This window comes from Alligator sinensis, unplaced genomic scaffold (genome assembly GCF_000455745.1).
Source record: "Alligator sinensis unplaced genomic scaffold, ASM45574v1 scaffold1296_1, whole genome shotgun sequence".
In the NCBI taxonomy this organism is placed as follows: Eukaryota; Metazoa; Chordata; order Crocodylia; family Alligatoridae; genus Alligator; species Alligator sinensis.
Window position 1 is genome coordinate 385,153 of NW_005842865.1, and position 23,211 is coordinate 408,363.

At 43.6% G+C, this 23,211-nt stretch overlaps 1 protein-coding gene across 1 annotated transcript in view; it reads right to left on the reverse strand.

The window, feature by feature from the left end:
• The window catches only part of MAP4 (microtubule associated protein 4), a 164,922-nt gene that overhangs the window by 107,586 nt on the left and 34,125 nt on the right, over positions 1-23,211 (reverse strand). The window contains 1 exon segment of the mRNA XM_014525701.2: positions 19,097-19,165. Within this exon segment, the coding sequence (XP_014381187.2) occupies positions 19,097-19,165 (69 nt within the window).

A 23,211-nucleotide genomic window follows, 5' to 3' on the forward strand; every position in this document is an offset into this window, starting at 1 on the left:
AGGACTTCAGATCTCACTCTGTGCAAGAGGAATACATCCATATAGACAATGGTACCACTTGTTACTACAACCCAGTCCAGCCATTACACAGCACTGGGCAACCTGCTGGCCAGGACATAATGCTACAGTCCAAGAGCAGAGTGCAGGACCTCAGCCCCTCTCTTGCCAACTGCTATCTGCTCAGGTGGGGAAGAGCAGGATGATCAATCTGGCTTACAGTTTAATGAAAACATACAGGATACTGCAAGTCTGCTTTAGTTCAGCAAGGGGCAACACTATGTGACCAATCAGACGGTCTTCTTCCAGACAGCCTGTTTAAATGAACTGTGTGCTATTCTGCTTCCTGCAATCTCATGTCACTTCTGTTCCTGCTCACTAACTCATTTCTAATTATACAGTTGCCTACAGCTTCAACTGTCTGCAGAAGAGTCTGCAACCCCGAAGTTGGATGTTGGCTCCTAAGGGAATGGTTAATCTTGCATAGCTTAACTGCTACTGATTGCATGTAAACAGCTAGATGCACGGTGATGGCTTTTGGTTTCTATTCCTCATCTCTAGAAAGTGATTTTGCCATTTACTGTTACTGAAAGGAAGTCAAACGTCCCCGATGAGCCTCGCACCCTGATGTTACAGCAGTAACTCATCCCTGAAGTCACCACTCTGTATTGCTCATTAAAGCCAAGTATAACAGCTTCGAGTAAAAAGGCCGCATTGACAAACAAGGTGAGCTTTTATGATACTATTTGGAAGAAAGGAGATGCCTATTTTGGGGCAGCCTCTCTCTTGGAAGGAGTCGGATAGTGTGCACTTGTGCAGAGCGCAAGGACCAAGAGCCATTTTCCAGACAGACTCCCGAGGGAGCAGCAGGAAGCCCATTCCCGTGGCTCTGGCTAAAAAAGCAACAACAGCAGACAGGTCCCTCGCAGGTGGACGGGTAAACTTAATCACAGAATTTAAACGTTTTATAGCCAACCTCTTCTTCTGCTTTGAAGAGTCTCAATTATGGGCCCCTGAGGACTTGTCCCTACTTAGTCTCCCACACGCACACAATTTACAGAACTAAAGTTTTACAATCACTAACATCAAGTTTTACCTTTGGAAGAAGAAGAAAAAAAAAATCTCCCCTACTTGACTAATGAGTGCTGAGACATTCACAGATATACCATGGCACTAAGGCAATTGAAAGCACTACATAAAGCAGCCCTGCTCCTATTTTCCAGGTGGTGAAACAAAAGACGGGAAGCTGAAATGTTCATCCTTGGGAGGAGCAGCAGTGGAGCCAAGATGAGACTTGCTTCCTGGGTTCATTCCCAGTGGTACCTCATGGCTCAAGGAGGATTTTGAGAATCAAAGTTAAGAAAGCTCTTGCCACAGAACCCATCTCACCAAGAAGTAGGCTCTCAATTGAGGGCATAACATTTTGCTACAAGAAAAGCAGTCTTCCCCCATCAACCCCAGCTGTCCAGAATCGCCCCCGGCTCTGAGGACATCAGTGCTGGCAGCTGGTGGTCACCCTCCCCCGTTTGCACTCTCAGATGTGCCATCATTGCACTTTTCCAGAAATGCTGCTATAAAAACAAAAGCACCAGCTTTAATTCACGGCACGATTCCTCTCGCAGCCTACTTTGTGGCAAATATTTTTTTCCCTATTCACTCCTGAGGTTTGGGCATGTTACCAAGACAAACAAAACCAAATATTTAGTTAACTTACCTACCATTCACAATTAATCCTTGCTACTTTGATCTTTAAGCTCAACTAGGTCTAACAAACAAAAGTGAAACTCGAAGTCTAGGCTCAGCATAACTGTGATATTTATATCTTGTGACGTCCCAGTTCGTTTCCCTTGATGTCTTTTTTGGCACAAGTCTTACGGCAGGTCTCAGATCAAGCCCAGCAATCTAAAGGTCAACACAAAAACCTCAGATGGAGCAATACCAACACGTGAAGTTAACGGATGGAGCGCCCGATACAGAAAGCTTTTCCTGTGCGCAGGGCAGAGACCTTGGCTAGTAAAAGAATATAAAAGGAAGACAAACGCAAGGAATAAGCAGTCCTATTTGGTTCAGGCTGTAAAACCCAGACTCTCTCTTCCTAGCTCACACATCTTTAAAAAACCCCCAACCTATTCTATTAAAAATGCAGATGCAGCCTTTAATAGCCTAAGGAGGTTCAATTTACCCAGGTATTTTTACTAGGAAAGATATATTAACAGGTACATGAAATTTAGCTTCAGTTTACTAATGGCACAAGACGACCTCACACCTGGGTTGGTAAGCTCATAATGGTGCAAGGAAAGGGGTTCACATTTATCCTGAGGTCTTGGTTTTTATATCCTTCTGTGCATCCTAAAAATTCAATTTGATACATCAGTACCATTTTGAATGTGGAATATGTATATTAAGTCTTAAACAGCATCGTAAAAAACCCCACATGGATTCATCCAGCCGTCAGTTGCCAATTAAGATACCTCTTAAAAGCCACTAACGGAAACAATTTTAATGAGGCCTTAGATTGCCAGGCCTTCTTTTGAACCCCTACTAAACCTTGTCATAACGCTTTTAATATCTTTCCTAACACGTGTAACTGCTCTCACTAGAAACTCTCTATAATCTGTTGAACAGTCCGAGTCAAGGCTGTTTCATCTCTGAAATGAGCCTTCGCAAGAAGTGAAACGTAAAAGCGGCAGGTTGCTAGGGAAAGTACCATTTAACAAGGCATGGCCATGACAACAGTATTTTTATTGAAACAAAAAGGTTCCTCCCTTTCACTTATCGTCGTCGTCGTCGCAGCTTTCAATGCATCCCCTGGAGCTGCACACGTTCCAGCGCTGACTGTCCTTCGTGCGTCAACGAGAAGTCTTTTTAAGGAGCCGAGAGTGGCAATCACTACAAAAGAAAGCTGCTTTCCTGAAAACCCTAGGTCCTTATTAGTTTCCACCTCCTTCCTCCCTTCTAATTTCACAACTTTTCCTGCCAGCATTCAATAATGCTGCAGTACAGAAGTGCTGGCACTTTCCAATTACACACTTGAGTCTTCAGATTGGTAGGGAACAGTGCGTGTGTGGGTTTCACTTTTGTTCTCCGCGAACCGGAGCATCTCGCAAAAAGTTCCAGCGGGTCTCTGCTCGCTCACAAATAACAGACCTTGCTACCCAACTGCATCAACTAATAAAATGTGGGCAAAAGCCTATGGTGTAGGCATGAACAGGGCAAATGAAACAGGGTGGAGCGACACAAAATATGAATAGTTTGACTCACTTGATCTTAAATCGCAGTTTAATCAGTTCTCTGGGTCTTGCATTTATATTTTTGTTCTTTTCCTAAGGAAGTTTTGGTTCTTGCCTGGCAACGGATAGATCGGGATTCTGAAACTGCACAGCTGTTACACCAAACACAGCACTTTCCACTGACCAGGAGGACAGAAGAGTGTATACACAGTCCTTTACACAATTATATAGCTTACATCTATGACGGCTCTTTATTTTAAAACGCATCACGTCCTGTGTTGCCAGGTTGTTGGTTGTAGGCACGGTGGTCGAAGGACAGAAGCGGGCAAGCTTCTTGGGGTAGATGTGCTCTCTTCTACTAGACCAACTGAGTAGCTGGAAAAAACTTCTTGACAAGCTTTTGGGCAGAAGCTCCCTTCTTCAGGCATAGGGAGTCTCCTCAAAGGGGTGCTTGTGCCCCAAAACTTGTAAAGAACTTTTTCTACGTGCTAGCTGATTCACTTGTCAAGACGCAAGTGAACAAACAAAATTTGGGCAGAAATAAACCACATTTTAATATTAATTAAATAAAATCTACCTTAAAGGTGTTGAACAGAATGGAGGCAAAACCACATCAAAACATGTTTTCCATTTAAAATAGACTCGAACATCAAAACTACTAAATATAGCTCGCAAATTGAACTTTGTTCCTGATACTCATGCTCATCAAGATTTTACAGTCATGAGAGTTAATTCTTTCACCCCTCATTTTTTATTTATATAGTGGAGCAGGAAAACAAGTTTTCCTGCCTTTCCTTTTCTGATATGGTTTTTCAATATTTGGTTCTCAACTATGACTGCTCAACTTTCTTGGCCAGTCACTAACTGAACTAACTGAGATACTAAACTGAAGAAAATACTACATTTTCTTGCATACAACACATACAACGGCATCCTAGGCTGCATTGGCAGGAGCGTTGCCAGCAGATGGAGGGAAACGATTCTTCCCCTCTATCCAGCACTGGGGAGGCCACATCTGGCGTCCTGTGTCCAGCTGTGGGCCCCATTACAGAAAGGATGTGGACACATTGGAGAGTCCAGAGGAGGGCAATGGAAATGGTTGTGGGCTGGGGGACAGGACTGATGAGGAGAGGCTAAGAGACCTGGGCTGATTTAGTGTGGAGAAGAGAAGACCGAGGGGGATTGAATAGCAGCCTTCACCTCCCTGCAGGGGGGTGCAAAGAGGATGGAGCTGGGCTGTTCTCAGTGGGGGCAGATGATAGGACAAGGAGCAATGGGCTCAAGCTGCAGCAAGGGATGTTGAGGTTGGATATTAGGAAAAACCTCTCATAAGGAGGGTGAAGCACTGGAACAGGCTACCCAGAGAGGTTGTAGAGTCTCCATCCTTACAGGTTAAGACCCAGGTAGACAAAGCCCAGGCTGGGATGATGTAGCTGGGGCTGGTCCTGCTTGGAGCAGGGTTGGACTAGATGTGACCTCCTGCAGTCCCTTCCACCCTCATTCTCTATGATCCCATCATCTTTTTTCTTGATACTCCACTCATCAAGGTAACTCGTCTTAGGGCAATTTTGCTTTCTGTTAAGTGCTTCTTGTTTTCCCCACCTATTTCACAGAGTTGGAGACACTTCAGCTCTTCAAAAAAAATCACAGATCCACCACAGAGACCAGTCTTCAGCAACACCTCGGTTTTTCAGGTTTAGTTACGCAGGAAAGGGAAGATGAGTGAGCTGAAGAGTCTGCTCTTTACAGCTGTAACTCTGGAGGAAAAAATCTTTTTTCTCCCCCTTCATTCTGCCTTTAAAAGATAAAGGTGTATATTATACTCTGGGGCATGCTATATGTGATAAAATGCAATATTCTTTTCACACCTTCAGAAAATATTCCTGCAAAAAACTGGTTTAGTGCTTCAAAAAACTCTGGCTGTGTGCTCACTGCCAGCAAATTCTACCAGTGCAGGGGACCAATTCTCTTCAAAGCTTCAGCATCAGATGCATGCATTGGTGTACTAAAAACACTTAAACTGCAGTAAAGTTTGAGCCTTAATGTAGGCTGTACAATTTAGTTTTAAAAGCTTTTTTTTTAATGTTATTTGCATTTAAATTAATTTTGATACTTATATGTCATTTACTCATGTGTGTATATAAAGCGCATGAAGTGCTGGGTCCAGAACTGTATGGGACGAGGATCTGCAGGCAGCGTTCAACACACCAGAAGAGCTGAACAAAGCGATTCCCTGGTAAGGACACAGCTATTTGGGTAATTTGTTGAATCTACCCGCTGCATCCCAGATATAGTTCAAGCAAGTAGTATATCCCAGCTGGCAAGCAAGCAGCACACTATACAAAGATCAAGTAATCCAGGCTGTCTGTTTTGACATTTGTTAACTGATTTGACACACTGCTAGCGAGACAGACTTCTCTTCACCTTGCAGAACAATGTCATTAAAAAGGAAAACCCCAGAGGTATTTAACAGCCTGAGCAGATAGGCTTTCTTACCAATATAAAGGCAAGCTCCTCAAGGGAAAGGGCCTTACAAACTTCAGAGCCTGAACGACACATTTATACCAGTGTAGCGTACATACACATTTATACCAGTGTGCAGCAATGTAAATCCCGAGCGGACAGACAAGCAGGCTCTGTTGCAGCACCTCATCATTAGTCTGGCCTACAACGAACGGCTTCCCGAGGACAGATCCAGACAGGCCCTTACACCAGCGCTTTTTCCCAGGCTGATTCCAAACTTTGATGAAGATTGCTGCAAAAGAGCATCCAGCACCGGCATCACTCCATCCTGCCCTGAGCACTATAACACTTGGGAGAGATTTGGAAAGCTTGTGAAGCAAGGTGTGGAGCACTACCGGGTCAGGAGGGAGGAACTGGCATAGGAAGACAAGAGCCAGATAGACAAAAATACACAAATTGCTCTTGCAATCTCCTCACCCAGGACAGAAGCAGTACTAACATCCTGGAGCAGGGAGCTGGAAAACACTTTTGACTGAAGCAGAGAGAAAGAAAGAAGAGTTATTAGAGGAAAAAAAAGTATTCCTTTTTCTCATACAGTCAATCTGTCATGTTAAGAAAACCCAAGACCTCCAATGTCTTCACTGTTGTGCGACAGGAGCGCTGCTATAAGCAATAGCAAGGTCACCCCGAGGGGAACATGTCTGCAAAGGTCACTCCTGACGTAACTCCTATTCCCCACAGCCAGATGAGCTTTTTTAACTGGACTCATCACTGCCAATTTTCCCGAGCCCGTCCGATGCCTAAACACCAGGCTCGAAACTCAAACTTGTCAGATGTACCACGCTGCCAGCCCATATTTCAGCAGCTGGAACATCAGTTACTTTCTAATCGTGCCCAAGGTAAGACCAGGATGGTAGCAGCTCTCACGAATGGAGCTGCTGACTTCCCTTCCATCTCCGTAAAAAGCTCAAAGATGGAAAGGACGCAAGGACTGGATTACCTCCTCGCTTCCAGATGCGCTGTGGCACTAGCAGCATGTACGCGAGACACCGGGACCTGCAGTGAAGCACGTCATTGTGGTTTAATGGTCTCCAAGGCTGTCACAATCCAGTGCTGGTTTACAAACAATTGTATCATTAAGAAAAAAACCCAAAACTTTTAAACATCATGAAACTGAGCTTTTCATTAGAGGTTATAATCAAAGATTAGTGCACCAGCTTGACAAGGTACCTGCTCGTTTTAAAAGAGGTTTAATTCCAGTTGCTGACATAGGATCATATGAAAGTAAGACAGGAACGGATCTCAGAAGGTCATCTATTCCATCCCTTGCTCAAGGCAGGATCATTCCCAACAACACCATCCCAACCAGGCATCTGTCCATCCCGTTCTTGAAAGCTTCCAAGGGTGGAGACTCCACAATTTCTCTAGGGAGCTTATTTCACTCTCTGACCACCCTCATGACCTCCAACCTAAAAGTTCCCCCGCTGCACCTCAAGGCTACTGCCCCTAGTCCTGTCCCCTATGGCCACAGAGAAAAGCTCCTCTCCATCCTCTCTATAATCAAGTATTTGAAGACTTATCAATTCCCCCTCCAGTCTTCTCTTCTCCCGACTAAATAACCATAGCTGTGTCAGCCTTTCCTGAAAAAAGTCTTGCTTCCCAGGCCCATAATCATTTTTGTTGCTCCTTACGGGACACTTTCCAAGCTGTCCACCATCCTTTTTGAAATGTGGGGCCCAAAATGACATCGCACTCCAGAGAAGGCCTCATCAGTGAAGAGAGGAGAAGAATCACTTTGCTTGATTCGCAAGCGCCGTTCTTGTTAATGCAACCCAATATGCTGTCAGCTATTTTTGCAAGAGCACATTGCTGGCTCGTATTCAGCTTACGGTCTGTGTGGTCCCCAGGTCCTTCTGTGCAGTCCTGCAGCCTACTCCCCAGGCCTGTATTTGTGCATGCAATTATTCTGTCCAAAGTGCAGGACTTTGCATTTGTCCTTGCTGAATCTCATCCGACTAACTACAGACCATTTGTCCAGCCTAGTCAAGTCATTCTGGATACTCCACTCTCCTGGGTATCTTGCAACTCTGCCCAACACGGTGTCACCCACAAATCTGCCAAGTATGAACTCAATCCCATCATTCAAATCATTAACAAAAGGTATTAAATAAATCCAGGACAGACTCCTGGGCATGGGGGTCATGTGATCCCAGTGCTGTTTGCTGCCCGGGGCAGGGAGTCGGACTTGATGATCTGCTGAGGTCCCTTCCGCCCCTAATAGTGCACATTGCTGCAATCAAAATCATACTAATGTTTTAAACTACGAAAGGTCAAAGCATGATTGCACCTCCATTTTTAAGAGGAAAGAAAGTGGAGGTACAGAAAAGAAACAACTTGACCATTGCAAACTTTGGAGTGATGGAGCTATAAACAGAATATTGATCCAAACCACAGATTCTTCAGTTTGAAGGCCATATGGGCAGATTTATAGCTGCTCCATGTCATAAGGAAATTTAAATCTGAGCTGTAAAAATATTACTTTAGTTCAGCTACAAGAAGTCCGAGGTGGCTAAATGATGGTTAAAAAGCAATTGTACGTAAAAAAAATTCCCTGCAGAAGGGTCTTGAATCTAGAGGAAAACTTACACTGGTCGATCTTGTTTCTTTGGAGCTAGACCAACTTCAGAGTAGAAATAAGGAAGTGAGCTACATATAAAAAAATGTCAGGAATCAACCATTGGAACAACTTACCTAAGGAGCATACTTGGAGTCCTCATTTACTCAAATGCTTTAAATCAAGATTCGATCTATTTCTTAAAGATGCACTACATCTTAAAGAACCTACTGGATTTATGCAGAAGCGACGTGTTGGGGTTCTGTGGCCTGCATTGCATAAGTTTGACCAGGAGATTATAGAAACACAGAAAATGAGGGTGGGAAGGGACCCCAGGAGGTCACATCTAGTCCAGCCCCCTACTCCAAGTAGGACCAGCCCCAACTACATCATCCCAGCCAGGGCTTTGTCTAGTCAGGTCTTAAACACTTCCAGGACGGATATGCCACAACCTCTCTGGGGAGTCTGTTCCAGTGCTTCAACACCCTCCTTGTGAGAAAGTTTTTCCTAATATTCAATCTCAACTTCCCTTGCTGCAGCTTGAGCCCATTGTTCCTTGTCCTGTCACCATCGAGAACATCATAATGGTTCTTTTTGCTTTTAAAATCTATGAATTTAAATTACAAAATAAATTTTCAAAACTTTCATTAGGCCATTTTTCTAAATATTTCTGAAGTCCCGTCTCCATCCTACTCCACCCTTTCCTCTCAACCTTACAGATTCAGGACTTCCGAGAGGAGTTACTATCATTGTAATAAGCCATGTAAATTGTATCTATGATTTATCAATCAACGGTTTATTACCATCATTGTAATACTCCATGTAATAAAAAAAAAAGTGCTTCATCACCACCACAGGATTAAGCTGAAACAGGACTTTTAGAAGAAAAATATTTCCAATCAAGATACAAGATGTTCATAAAAATGGGAACACTGATGTCAAAAACAACTATCACAGGAGTGTTACGCTTTTTTTCCCCCTGTATTTATTCCAGATCCAAATCTCTAAAATTTATATTTAATTGATGCAAGTCACTAAATTGTACACAAGGCAAAAGAATAGAAAACTCTTTGAGGGCCTTTTCAGTGAACCAGGAGGCATTGAAAACATTAAGATATTTATACTTGGCTGAAAATTAGCTTATAAATTGCTCTACTCTTTAGCTGTTTCAAATGTTAAGAAGAGATCTCAAGTAGTGCGGTCAAAAAGTCAACCCACCAGATGTATGGAAAACACAGTGATACAATGCATTATTGTTCCCTTTTCGTGAAGTGCCAGCTTTACATCTAGGTCCTTATGCGTCACCCTCCAGTTCTGTGGGTGCCCGACTCTACCCGCTAGGCAGCAGCCCCTTGGAAGCCCTATTAAATAAGAATTATCCTATTCATGGCATACCCATAAATGTGAAGTAGGAGGAAGAGTTCAAGCTGCACTTTACAAATGTAAGTTTATAAACTTAATGATAGACCAAGTTACAACATTTGAAAAGGGTTTTCAACTTCAACACTATTGAGATTACGCTCAACCTCACTGCTAGTTTAAGAAGTTAAGCTTTTAATTAAGTTTATGCCCTCCGAGTCCCAGGCAGAGGAAAAAAAAAAAAGAGGTTGCAGGACAGGGACCTTCTGTCTGCTGAGCTTTGAGTGGGTCTAGGAGGGCATCATGGGGTAGCAAAAAAAAAAAGCAGCAAATATTCTCTCACCACCCAGGGCTTTCCTCCTTCATGCAGAAGAGTCATTTACTGGGCCCTTCTGGCTGCCTTACGTAGCTAACAACACTGCTGAAGCCCTGCTCCCAAGTTATGATGTTCTCCAACTCTTTTTTTTGTCTTACTCCTTTATCCCTTCAACAGTCTGTAAGGAACACGACTTTTCAGCAACTCTTCCTTGGTGAACGTATACTTCGATGAAACGCCGCTCAACCCCGCAAAGAGCCAGGCGCAAGGTGTGAACAGTGGAGAATTCTGAAAACCCACCATGGCTCCAAATGTAGGAGAAACTCGGCACAAGATGCAGGGGAGCAACTATAATTGGAGTAGGAAACCAGACTCTTTAATGCCCTGCTTTCAGCTCTCTCAGAAGAAAGTCTTCATGGGCACATGACAAACATTTTTACATGCAAACCACCTGGTTTATACAACCTGAAGTTACAAGGTAGTGCAAGAGAGAGAGATTAGATTCCATCTTGACCATGGGGTTGCAGCCAAAGCTCCGTCATATTCATTATGAGATTTGGTACAAATACCCTTTAAGAAGTTTCCTCCCATTGGAACAACATGCAGTTTTACTCTTTGCAGGTATCTCCTCTTTCTGATGAGCCCTCCAAAAGAGGTGTTTTCCTTCAGACTGCATGCATCAGTAGTTGAAGTGCCAAAGGGACCAAGGCCCCTGGCAAACGTTCATTTAATGACACAATGGGATCCGATCCCCGATCCCAACAGTTGTGCCACCTGTTACGCCACACGTGCATGGCAGGAGGTCAATTGTGGAATCGGGGATGAGATCCAAACTGCATCATTGCTACTTGTCAGTGCAGAGGAAGCCTGACATTGTATCCAGGCTTCCCCCTGTACGGGCAAGTTGGAAAAGTGCCTGTGGGTCCAGCCTGGCCGACAATCAGCGACTGTCAGCTGGTCCCCAGGAACCTACAGGGGACTTGAACTGGGACCAGGCTGGTAATCAGGTGACTGAAAACCCCACAGCTCATGCCAGGCTGCCAGCTGCGGGGAATCAGAGGCTCCCTGCTGGGGAGAGGGAGCCGAGGGGCTTCCCTCCCTGCCAGGAACCTCCGATTCCTCCTCCCGGGCAGTCCTGCCGGAGCTGCTGAGCCTAACATTTAAAACCCCCCCATGAGGAATGCACCCCTGTGGCTCGCTGGAAAGCTTCCCGTGTGCCGAAACCCACAGTGCACAGCTGCAGCCCCGCTTTTAAGAGGTCTGAGCCACAGTGAGCCAGATGCGAGGGACATGCTCCTTCATGTCAGGCTCAAGGCACTGCCTGCAGGGATCGGACAGGTCTAGGACCTGATGCTGCCCCCAGTCTGAGCCCGCTGATCAGGTAGGGGACAGTTGGGTGCCAGACGTCTATGCTCTGCCAAGCACGGGGATCCGTCATGGGTCAGCCCTGACATGCCATACGCTCAATTTAAAGCATAGTACAAACGAGCCACAAAAACGTTACAGATGTGGAATCTCTTTGTGGTTTGTTTGATGTATTATCACATCATAAATTGGCTCTAACATGGGACAGGTTACTATTTATATCATGACAAACACCTTAATCATGTCTCAAATGTAACGTGTGCCAGGGCCCTAAATGTCATGGGCAATCTGGTTTTCACATGCGGGTGCCTATAAACAATACTTGAGTGGTTAAGTACTTAGTGGCCCACATGGGATTGAGCAGCTAGCTCAGCAGCCCCCATGGGACTGTTTTGTTCCCTGCAAGTTGCAGAAGAGGCCTAATTCTTGGAAGTGGTGTTCTGTGATTTAAACAGTGAATCAGACTGGACTTGGAGCCAGCTTTACTATACCAGCTACCCAAAAATGGTTCTTCAGTAACTAGAGAGCAAGTTATTCCAACCTTCAGATCACTTTCTCTTTCGGGAAAACGGCCTCTGGCAAAGCCATATTTGCTGGTGGCAATCAATGGCAGTCTGCATGGCTTTAGCTACAAACAAAGCCCCTCCCATGTGCTTGCCAAAAAGATTTGCACTCACCAAGGCATTATTGAGAGGTTAGTGTAAGATGTTTATTAAGCCAAATGGTATACAGCATCACAATACATACACTACGAGAATCCAAAATCATAACATACAGGCTCAGAGATGTGAATCAAGTTATAAAATACTCTAAGAAGTTTCTACATCATCTTTAGCAACTGGGCAACACACACATGGACAGCATATGAAGTTTAAATAAAGCAACTCACAAGCGTGGTAGCTTCCTGGCTATTTGTGAAGAGCACTTTGGCATATTCTGTTACTGCACTGAGTCATCGGCAAGATGCAGAGTACATTTTTCTGTGACTTACAAAAGGCATAATTGGAAAGCAGTGCCAGGATTAAAGGCCCCCTTCCCCCTCCCTCCGAAAACATGCATTACATTTCACTCCAGAAAGAGTCACAGCATCAAACGTGCATGACGTCTTTGATCTGTTTGTTAGTAAATTCTCCGTCAAGAACATTTCAACGCGACAATGAAATCAAAAGATTTTTATTTTTTTTACTTTCAAAAACAAAAGTCCCAAACAAACAAAAACCATGATGAAAAGAAAATACAGAAATAAAGGAAAAACAGAAAAAAAATTAACTCCACAGGTAGAGGCCTTGCGATAAGTATAATGAAATGAATAATTTACCGTAGTATTTGACACAGGGACTGGATCCACAGGGGTGCCCCAGTTTAAGATCAAATTTTGCTTTGTTCGGTGGGGCAAGTGCCAAGCCGGGAACTTGCTAAAGTTCTTTGAGTCTTTTGCAAGGCAAGCTGACCTAGCCAAATGTCACCAGAACCAGCCATTTCCTCCTAAGCAATCCTTTAGAGATGCCCATTCAGCAAAAGAAAGTTGTTGTTATTTGGGAAGCTGCATCTTTAGTCACTCATTCCTGGCATCTGGCACTATTGCCCAGGTACAAAGGAAGACTTACTTGGCTCACCTTGCCCAAACGCTTGTCTGGTATATCACCAAACTATCTGTTGGTTCAATAATATTGTCTCTTTCCTCTCCACCTGACTCCCCTGTCACACCCCACCCCGGTCTCATCACTAAGCCAAGTCCCTTCCAGCTAGGCAGAAGTGTTAACCTAATTTCAAAGAAAGTCTAGATAGTCGTCGTCTCTCCACAAAAAGGCCTACATACTTTGGGGTTGAGTAAGTAAAAACCGAGGGGAAATTCTAGGTGCTGATAAAGGAAGCTCTCACTCCACAACTAACCGGTTTTGCCTCTCACACTTTGACTGCAGTGACAAAGCAGTCACCACCCATTCGAGACAGAGGGAAAATTGCTTTTTTGTTCCAACGGAAAGTCTACAGTACTCGAGTATAGAGGTATCCTTCTCTGGTTTCCTCTCCCACGCAGCACTTACCGGTCCTATTTCATACAAGCTCCTCAATACTAGCAGAATTGCTCCCTTGCACTTTTTATGAGAGACCAACCTGCCCAAGATGAGGAAAGCTTATCAAATTGATAACGTTTTTCAGACCTCCAGAGAAGTGGAAATCCAGAATATTTCTGTCTACATGGGACAGACAGATTGTTGCTAAAGACTGCTTACCACAAAAATGCAGAAAGGCCGAATGCTGAACTTTGGCAACACAGCTTCAATCCCAAGTGCCATTTTTACCCCATTCCTCAAGACAAATTATTCTAATAAAATACTTCAGTCACGACCTAGTAGTCTAGTCCCGACCGCTAACCAGATTGCCAGTCTGTAGAAATCATACGGCAGTTCTGCAATGCCTATAACCACGGATCAGAACGAGACTACCGAACACTTTCATTTTCCTACGTAAGCTATTGTCTAATCTATAACATCTCATCAGAATAAACTGAACGTGCACCCATCTCATAGGACAAAGCTAATACCGGCTGTTCAAAGATCTGGAAATTGGTATCATGAAGCTGTCAGCCTTAACTAGGCTTTGAATGGTGAGTAAAGGCAGTAATAACTTCCTGTCAAACTGAAAATTAAAAAGTCTCTCAAATTCTGATACACATCACTTAACAGGCTGATTACAAGCAGGAGTCAACATAGCAATTCTGATGCGTTATCTTTCAGAGGGGCAGGTGAGCCCTCCAGAGAGGGATGCAGCAGTACATCTCCAAAGAAAACCCCGAGAGCTGCAGCCAGGGGCCGTGCCAATTCAACAAGCGACACTTGCAGCGAGTCACTACCGAACGCCATGGTACTGTGTTCGGTACCGCTCTGATGCTGTCAAGTGTTTGGGTGAAAGTCTCCTCGTTAAAAGTTGATAGATGCCTTTACCCAAATCAGAGGACTGGCCTCCTAGCTCTTGCCTCCTGCCAATTTGAAAAGTCTCATTCTACTTCAGACTGAATTGCACACGGTATCCTTTTCCTACAGCATGTGTGACAGCTCTGTGCTCAGCCAAAGCAATTGTGCTCAACCCCAAAAGTGGCTTTATTTGGGGGGTAGGTGAAAGGAACACAGTGGCTGAGTGATAGTGCTTCCACGAGACAAACTTCAAACCCAAAAGACCAGAAGTGCAAGAGGCTCACGCTCACGAACACCGCGTAAAACTTAGCCTTGACTTGGTTTTTGATTTTATAGCAGAGCAATTCAGAATAGTTCCTGGTCTAGAAAAACCTTAAGTCTTCGTCCTCTTGAGTTTATAGTTGTTCCTATGTTCTAGCAGTTTATGCCTATGGAACGGACTGTATTAACTCGCATACCAGATGCACCTTTGACCAAAAAAAAATAAAAAATAAAATCAGCCCTCCAAAATTGGGGTGGGTCTGGAGCTGATTTTTCTTCATTGGAATAGAAGCACGGAGATGCTGTGCTACAGGGGCCAGGAAGCTGCAGGGATCGAGTCCAGTGTTAATGCTTTCACAGCCACAGCCAACGCGGTGAAACGGTTTCAATACTAGCTGTTTTGAGCAAAACCTAGTGAGCTGACTGAGGGCAAGTGAGCTGCTGCATGCAGCCAGGTCTCTCGGCCGTGACTTCGGAAAAAGTCTCTTTTCCTACCTTCTGCCTTCCAAATACAAGATGTGGTCTTACTGGGATAGAAGCAGGGTGGTATGCAAGAAAATAGTTATTTTTAAATCTACATTAGTAGCAGAAAAAGGCGCAAGAAAATGAGAACCATGAGAGCAGGTATATATAAACAGAAACAATACTAAGCCCCTCTGAGCATGGAGATTAAGGGGGGGAAAAACCCTCCAAATTTGCATGCCAGTTCTACACTTGTAGTCGTTTTTCACATGAATTGCAACTACGTGGGGACAGAACTAGCCACTGCCAATGATCTGCCAAACCTACAGAGAGCTATGGGAGGCCAGAGGCGCTGTCGCTTCATTCGATACGGTTGGCACCACATCAAAATTACTAATGGGAGAATCATTCCAAGTTAGATGCAATTCTTGACAGGTGGCCTATATTTTTGTTTCTCCATTAGTCAAATTCGTTCTTCAGATATTTTTTGCCAATGACAGGCAAAAATGAATTTGTAGCCTAGTCTCATGCTATTCCCACAGCAGCAGTCAACATGCATTAAACTTTAATGAGACCAGAATTCTTGTCTTGCTTTCGAGGTTGACATAACCAGTATGGGATCAAAGCAACCGTGCTTTACTGAGACTTGCAGTCCAACAGCAATCGCTCTTTTCCTTTTCCCCACCCCGCCCTCAATTACGAATTAGCAGACACCAGCTGGACGACAACGGGATTTAGCGCGCCCCGAACGGGAGATCAATATACTGACGTCTCAGGAGATACCGATTTGAGATGCAGTTATCTTTAATGCTTTTATAGTAGAGTATATGAAGGAGACACTTGTTCAGAACAAAAAGAGTAGTTAGAAATTAAAATCTTATCAAGGTGTCAAAGCAGTAGGGTGAAGGCAGGTGCAGAACAGGATTACTCCAAGGGTGTGGTCAGTGGTGGGGAAGAGGGCAGGAGAGCTGCAGTCGTGGTGGACCCACACCTATGAAAGCACAGCCTAGATTTATTGGTTAGCCCCAGTGAGAAAGGTTTTCAAATAAAATTAAAAATAATAATGATTAAATAAAAAAAATAATGGAATTATAAAAAGGTGACTGGGAAAAAAAACCACACACAAAAACACTGACGAGTTGCTAAAACAGTGCAGTTAAATCAGTCATGCACGTTTGTGCTTACACAAAGAAAGGAGGGTTTCAACAAGCACTGCAGAGCAGAGGGAGAGGAGGACTGATCGGCCGACAGCAGTAGTGGGACAGTACAGCTACCCTTTGGTTTCTTCTACACGTAAAGTCCAGGGACGGAAAGCAAGAGCTCTGTAAAATGCTGAAGGTTTTAGAAGTGTAATGGCAGGTACAAAAGTACATTGGTCTTGTGTCAGTAGCAGCCCCAGTATTAGGAGACAGTCTAGGCTTCTAGGAGGAGAAAATAGAAAAGGAGGGAAAGAAATAGGAGGAGGGAAAGGGACAGGGATAGGGGCAAAAAAGCGGAAGTCATTAGTAAACATGAACATTAACGCAACAAACTGCGCATCAAGCAAGAGTTCATTTAATGCAGGCAGCAGATTTTCCAGACACCAGATTAGGCGCACAGGAAAAGTTTCCTTTATTATAAATCTGAAATCTCACTCACGCTGCAGCATGACAACCATCTGACATGCAGAAATTAAGCATGTATCTGTATTCGTAGCAGAGTTCTGCTGGCAGCATTCTGCCGGGTTCAGTCTCACGCTGTAAACTGCCTCAGCAGCAACCGACATCCCTGCGTGTCGGAATAGCCAGACACTATCCAGGGGAGTTATTGCTCATTTGGCAAAAAGAGAGGGGAGAGGACGGGAGGGAAGAGAACAGAACAATGCATTTTTCTGAGATCTGACTAATCCCAACTTCTGCACACATCAGATATCTGCACATAACATTGCATGCAATAAAACTCAGCAAGTCAGCGTGCCGGTCAGACTCTGCACACATTCCACAACAGAAAAAAAAAAAAATGGCATGCGACCACCTAGACCGGGGGTTTAAAAGTCGCATGCATTCATGCGCCCAATTCCCAGAATTACATCGCACCCATCTCCCGAACACCTCCAGTAAAGCCTGTTAGTTTCAGGAACCCATTTAAACGTGGCTTTATTTTTTTAAAGCTCTCCAGGGCCTCATTCTAGTCCATCTATTCCTCCAGCAGCTGTCCGTCTCAACTGGTCTGAGGGTCTAGAAAATGAACGCCCTTTGCTGCGCCTGCTTTCTGAAACGGTCGGCTTGCATTTTTGCAGCTCGTCAATTCTGCATCTCACTTCCAACCCCTGAAAACTCCCTGTGTCTGTGCATCTAAATAGCATTCTCTGTCTATTATTAACTAACAAGCCATATGAGCTTCAATGTTTGAGATATTTTGAAAAGACGAGGAAATAAGCTGGCATTGTGTGCATTTCCCATCACTCTGAAAACCCTAATTAAACTGATGCCTGCATAGCAACTTAGCTTTCCAGAGTGCCATTCCTATCCCTCTGATGTTGCCTTTAGACAGGCCTCACCAGAAGACTGCAAACTTCACCTGACAAATTCAAGTTCCAATCTGAGCCTCAATTAACAGGCTGCAGATGCCTACAAATATTTGATCGTTTTTAATATTTGGAATCTGAAGGGTTAACATCCACTCATTGTCCAAGACTGGCCCCTATGGAAGGTGATTCCCAAACTCTCAAATCAACCATTGAGAAGAGAAAAGCATGAGCTGGTGAGTCTTACATATGGTGTCACTGCGGGCCAAGTCTGGATTTCACTTTTTCCAACATCTATATAAATACTGAGAAGAGCATCCAAAGCATTTTTAGTGAAGGTCAGGGGGACACCTTAACTGCAAGATCTGCAGTCCTACATTGCCAAGTAGGTACACACACACCCCCCCAAACCCTGTTTTAATTAAAAATTCTCATCCTTTGCCAAAAATGTAGGTATGTGTGGGTATGACCACATGTAACTAAAGCCTGAATATTGACATGCATAAGCGTTTTCCATCCCCTTCAACCTCAGGTTTGCCTTCCTCACAGCTAGACCTGCAGAAGCAAAGAATGCTATTGCTGGACAACACAGATTTGAGCCAGGCTGGATCACTGCCATTATACTGCATTTGGCTTTAGTCTGCCAGGGAAACCCCTCTGATTAGTGCCAAGGATGATAAAGAACTGCCAAGAACCCCATCCTTATCCTTAGTGGAGTACGGATTGCTAAAATGCCCTGTGTATATACTGGCATATAGTGCTGTGCTATTTCCCTTTAATGGTTACCTACTGGAACGCTTGCCATTCTCAGTTAACTGGAAGGTGTCTTCCTCAAAGGGACTGCCTTGATATACTGACAAGTGAAACAGTGATTTAACACATTGCAAAGTACTGTACATAAAGATGACTCGCTCATTCAGGTCCCCCATAACGTAAGATTTGCCCACCTATTCGTGTTTGTTTCTCAAAACTGAAAGTTATTCTAGAATTACTGTTAAAAAGAGAGAGAGAAAAAGAAGAATAAGTTTCAGAATGTCCTTAAAATTCCAGCATGTTGCCAAAGTGAGTGAGTTTAGAAGAGGTTTTAAGGGAAGAAGAGTCTGGGAGAAAAGAAAGAACATACCAGAGAAGATGAACAGCTAGATCAGAACAACCAGGGAATTTTTGCTGGAGCCAGTTAGTGGAAACCCAAAACTAACATTAAGAGAATACGTATGTAGACTGGAGGTGCATCATAATGGCAGCTGCATTTGGGAACTGAACAAAGAACCAGTAGAAAGGTACACTCTAGTGATGCATTAGTATCTGCAATCCCTTAAAAAGTTAAAGTTTAATATCAGTATTTTAGATAGCATCTGTCCTAGGTTAACTACGGATAAGGTAGGTGAAGTTTTCTAGAGTCCTTCATACATACGTGTAATTCTGGGACAGAAGGAACAGTTCTAACTTAAAAGTTCGAAGAAATAAAACTCAAGATGGGCTGGGAAGAGAAAGTCGCACAAAAGAACGCTCTTTGCCAGAATGAAGCTCGCTTAGAGGCAAGCGTTTCCTCCTGGTGCAGCCAAGTCCCCCAAAGCCCTATGTTTCACCCAGATCTCCCGCACTTACCTGTGTTGTAGTCTCCTATGCCATGGTCACCATTCTCTAGTACAGCTGCTGGTCCGGAAGCAGAGCTACCTGTAACAACCACAAGGAATATCAGTTTGTGGGCAGATGTCATTCCCTGCCTATGCAGAGTCTTCCTGAAATTTGATTAACAAGTAGTTCAAACTCTCTCTCCAGGCTGGGTCGATTCCTCTACGCTGCTACAAAAGCTCTCTAGGCAGCCACTCTAGCTGCCTTCTCTCTGCAATAAAATATTTGCCATCTTCTGAGAAACTTAACAGTCCCACGAAACAGGCCCAAAACAGTATAACTAGGGACTAGTGCAATCATTCATTTCACAGTTCCCACTAGCCAAGTCATAACATTTGGTTAATCTTGCTTCTGAAGGAAGGTCTGTAGCAAATGTCCCTTAAAAGGGATGTTAATAAGGTGCATCTTATCTTTGAAGTTATATGCATCTATTAATGCTAGGCTCTCCTGGCTTTACTGCTGATTGCTATGTTGCATGTGGATGCTATCATTATAATCAAAGGCTGTACATTAGCCAAAGAACTTGAGCACAATGTTTAAGAAAAGCCTGCATGTGACTTTCCCAAACCAGTTCAGGAGCGAGATCATATCACACAAAGCTCTGGTTACAAGTAGAGCATACACTGACATATCAAGAGTCTCCAGGTGTTGCAAGGTCCTTTGGCAGGTAATATCCCTTTCTCTTACAGAGAATATTTGAACCTTAAAGGAGACTGTGACATTTAAATCCTATATTTCAAACTGCTTCAAAACAAGACTGTTACTTTATCCTTTTAATTTATGGATCTTCCAAAACACCGCATAGGACAGAACCTGGCTGGTTCCATCCTTTAACTATGTTAGAGGTAGGAAGCTTGAAACAGGTTGAGTTAATTTTCTAGGTGATACAGCAAGACTAGAGTCCCAAACCAAAACTTTTCTTCTCCAATTTACAATTCAGGACCAATGCAGAAAACTGCTGTACTTCTCCTAGCCAAACTTTCAATCAATACATATGGTTCAGGGTGCTTACATATAAGAACATTTCAGTTTGGACAGATTACAAAGTGTAAATGGTGAAGAGGTATATGTGAGGTTATTTATATGCGTGTCAGCTACATAGGAGTACTTAATTGATCTTATCTGCATGAAGCCTTAGAAATCAGAAGGCGGCGCATTGCTGAAGAACCAGCACTTATCTAGCTCCTTTAGTTTCCATCAGCACTTTCACTATTTCAAGAGCAGGCAGAGCCCACCCCACTCAGACTGCTTAAGGGAGAACCTTCCTAGAGTATTAGGATCTGCACCCTACCTGAAAAAAACTCAAAGGCGGCAAACAAGCCCTGAGGCCCCACGGACAGGTAAAACAACTGGGAACCAGAGGAAATTAGTTTTAATCCAAAACGCTGTCATCAAGGTACTCTGCAACCTTGGAAGGTCGCATCATTTTGAGTTTCCCCAAGCATGAAATATGAAAAATGCTTATGCATCTTTGAAAAGTTATTTGAGATCTATGGACAAGCAGCATAATGGAAATTAGCAGCCTGCAGTACTATAATTTTAAAGAAAATGCATGTATTGCTCTATTACCCAAGCAGCTCTCTCTGACCCCCAAATATGCTGAGACAACTTGAAACTGATGCCACAATTCCAACCCGGGACTGTTTAGCTAGTTGGTAACCATACCCACCCTGCATCCTGCTCCACAAAATTTGTAAAAGGACTACAATTTAAAATCAGAAAGCAGTCATTTTCTAAAACGCATCATAACCATTTAACAGCTGGATCCCATTGGAGTTTAGTTTGCCAGAATTCTTGGACTTCAGGCAACCACTTCAAGCAGACGTTACAAGGCCATTTACTAAGATGATGAAAATCAAACCCCTTGCAATAAAGACAATCTTTGACTACTTCCTTATCTTTTCTTCCAAGCAGTGCTGCTTAACTCCTAAGAACTGATCCCATTTTTTCAGTTGTGAACAGTAAAGATAAGAGACTGCAAGGATCACAAAGCAGCAATAAATCTGCTACTTCTTAAGAGCAGGTTTAGCTCCTCTGATTCCTTATGCACCGAGGTAATGATTCAGCCTGTGGCACCCTGGGGTGCCACGAGATCCTTTCAAGGGTGCCACAAGATGATAGCACTATTAGATTTACAAACACAATTCACAAGATAAACCCAGAGATTTCAAAACAGGAATCCAGCTGTGGTCTTTGCAAAAGAAATCCTGCTCTTTTTTATCTTCCAGTAGAGAAAGAGCAAAACTAAGAGCTGACACTTTCCCAGAGGTGCCTTGAGTCTACAAAGTTTGAGAACCACTGCACTGAGGCATGAGTTTTTCCTAAGCCGTCTCAGGCACAGTGACCCTTTAAAATGTCATTTGCCCAACTACTTAGGGGTACTAGTTGCCCTTTCTGGCAGTCTAGTGTTTTAACTGAGAATGCTAATATTAGTGGTAAAAGCAAATCAGGACTCATAGTGGAGATGATATTTTTTATTAAACCAATATCAGTGGTAGCTACCTTAGACTGCTAAGGACCTGACCCACTAAAGCAAAGAGAAGTCTTTCCATGTACTCCTACAGGAGTTCTCTCTGAGCCGACCCATTTTTCCTAAAGGAAAGTGTAAATTAATTTTCCAGTTTCTTCTATAAAACTCACACCAGCCAGCTCTTCAGATACTACAGGAACCCCAGGACCTCCTACTCCTACACTGTCAACAAGAGCAATGGCTGCACCGTCTTCAGGAGAGCTGGAATTTTACTACTACAATAGGACCTCATTAATTTACACCAACAACTGGAAGGCCTATGGCACGTTGCTGAATTTTGTGGAAGGGTGAACAAACAAATGAAAAGCAAAGCAAACTTAGCTCCATTTATAAAGCTGCTTCGGTTTGCCGGTAAGCGTGCTGTACATTTTGCAAGAATAATGACAGCTTTGCAATGACATCTGAGTGCTGAACAATAGCAGACAGGGGAAGCATGAAAATATGTGCAGATCAGGCAGATTCTGCTGTAGGCCCCAGTGGTGTGGCATCTGTAACAAAGGAAGTGCTGGTCTCCACACAGGCAGGAGACATTTGTTATTAAAAATGAAAAGAACTTAAAATAGCCAGAGCTGTTTAACTACATATACATTAAAAACATCCCATAGAGCTCAATAGCTCCAAGTTTCCTATGCCTCTATCACGTGTTTTTGTCAATCTGCATCAGAGGTAGCAGTTTCCCTTTTCTTTGGTAATTTTAGAGGGTCTTTCAAGTTAAAAAGAGTCAACTCCAATTTTAACCTAGATTAAGTGATAACATAATACTGACATTTACAGTCTGATTCACAGGGGGTTTGTCATACCCGCAGAGATGAGCATCATGTCCTGAATGAATAATGGCTGCAGATTCAAGGCTCAAGCATCTGAGATCAAGTATCACATGGATGGGCAGTCACCAGAGGCCCACGTTTCTATAGACCACTACATCTGTCAACCAAGTCATTAGCAATCCCAGGCAAGTCTACATAAGAGCAGAACCACACCTGATTGCAAGGAGCCCCATTGGGTGGGCTGTACTATCAGATGTGCCCCATCTATTGGCAATAGGATTACGCACAGCAGTCCATAATTAAGTTTCGCTTGGACAACGATCTTAGCCAGCAGCCACACTCCCCGTCTTTTACCATTGAGCAAGATGGAGCTCTGTAAACACCTTGTGAAATTATCCAAATTAGACTGTTTAATCCCCAAAAATACTAGGACTAAAACAACTGCGAGTACGTCAATGCCCAAAGTCAACTGTGCTTCCTCGCTTCAAATTAGCTCAGCAAACATGGCTTCCTTCGGTGCGATGTTAATCTCCTGCAATACACTGCATCCTGTGCATCACAGAAGTCAATACAAGGGTCTACTCCTGTATTGCAAAAAACAGCTTAAAAAAAAAAAAAAAAAAAATCAGGCAAGCAGAGCACCTCTTTTAAAAGCACTCAGGAGAAAGGCAGGATCCCCTTCTGCAGCCCCCTAACCTGCTTCAGAAACCAACTGGAAAGCCATAATCACATTCACTCCTGCCGCCCCAGGTATGCTAACCCTCCTTGAAGGCACAGGCTTAAGCCTCACC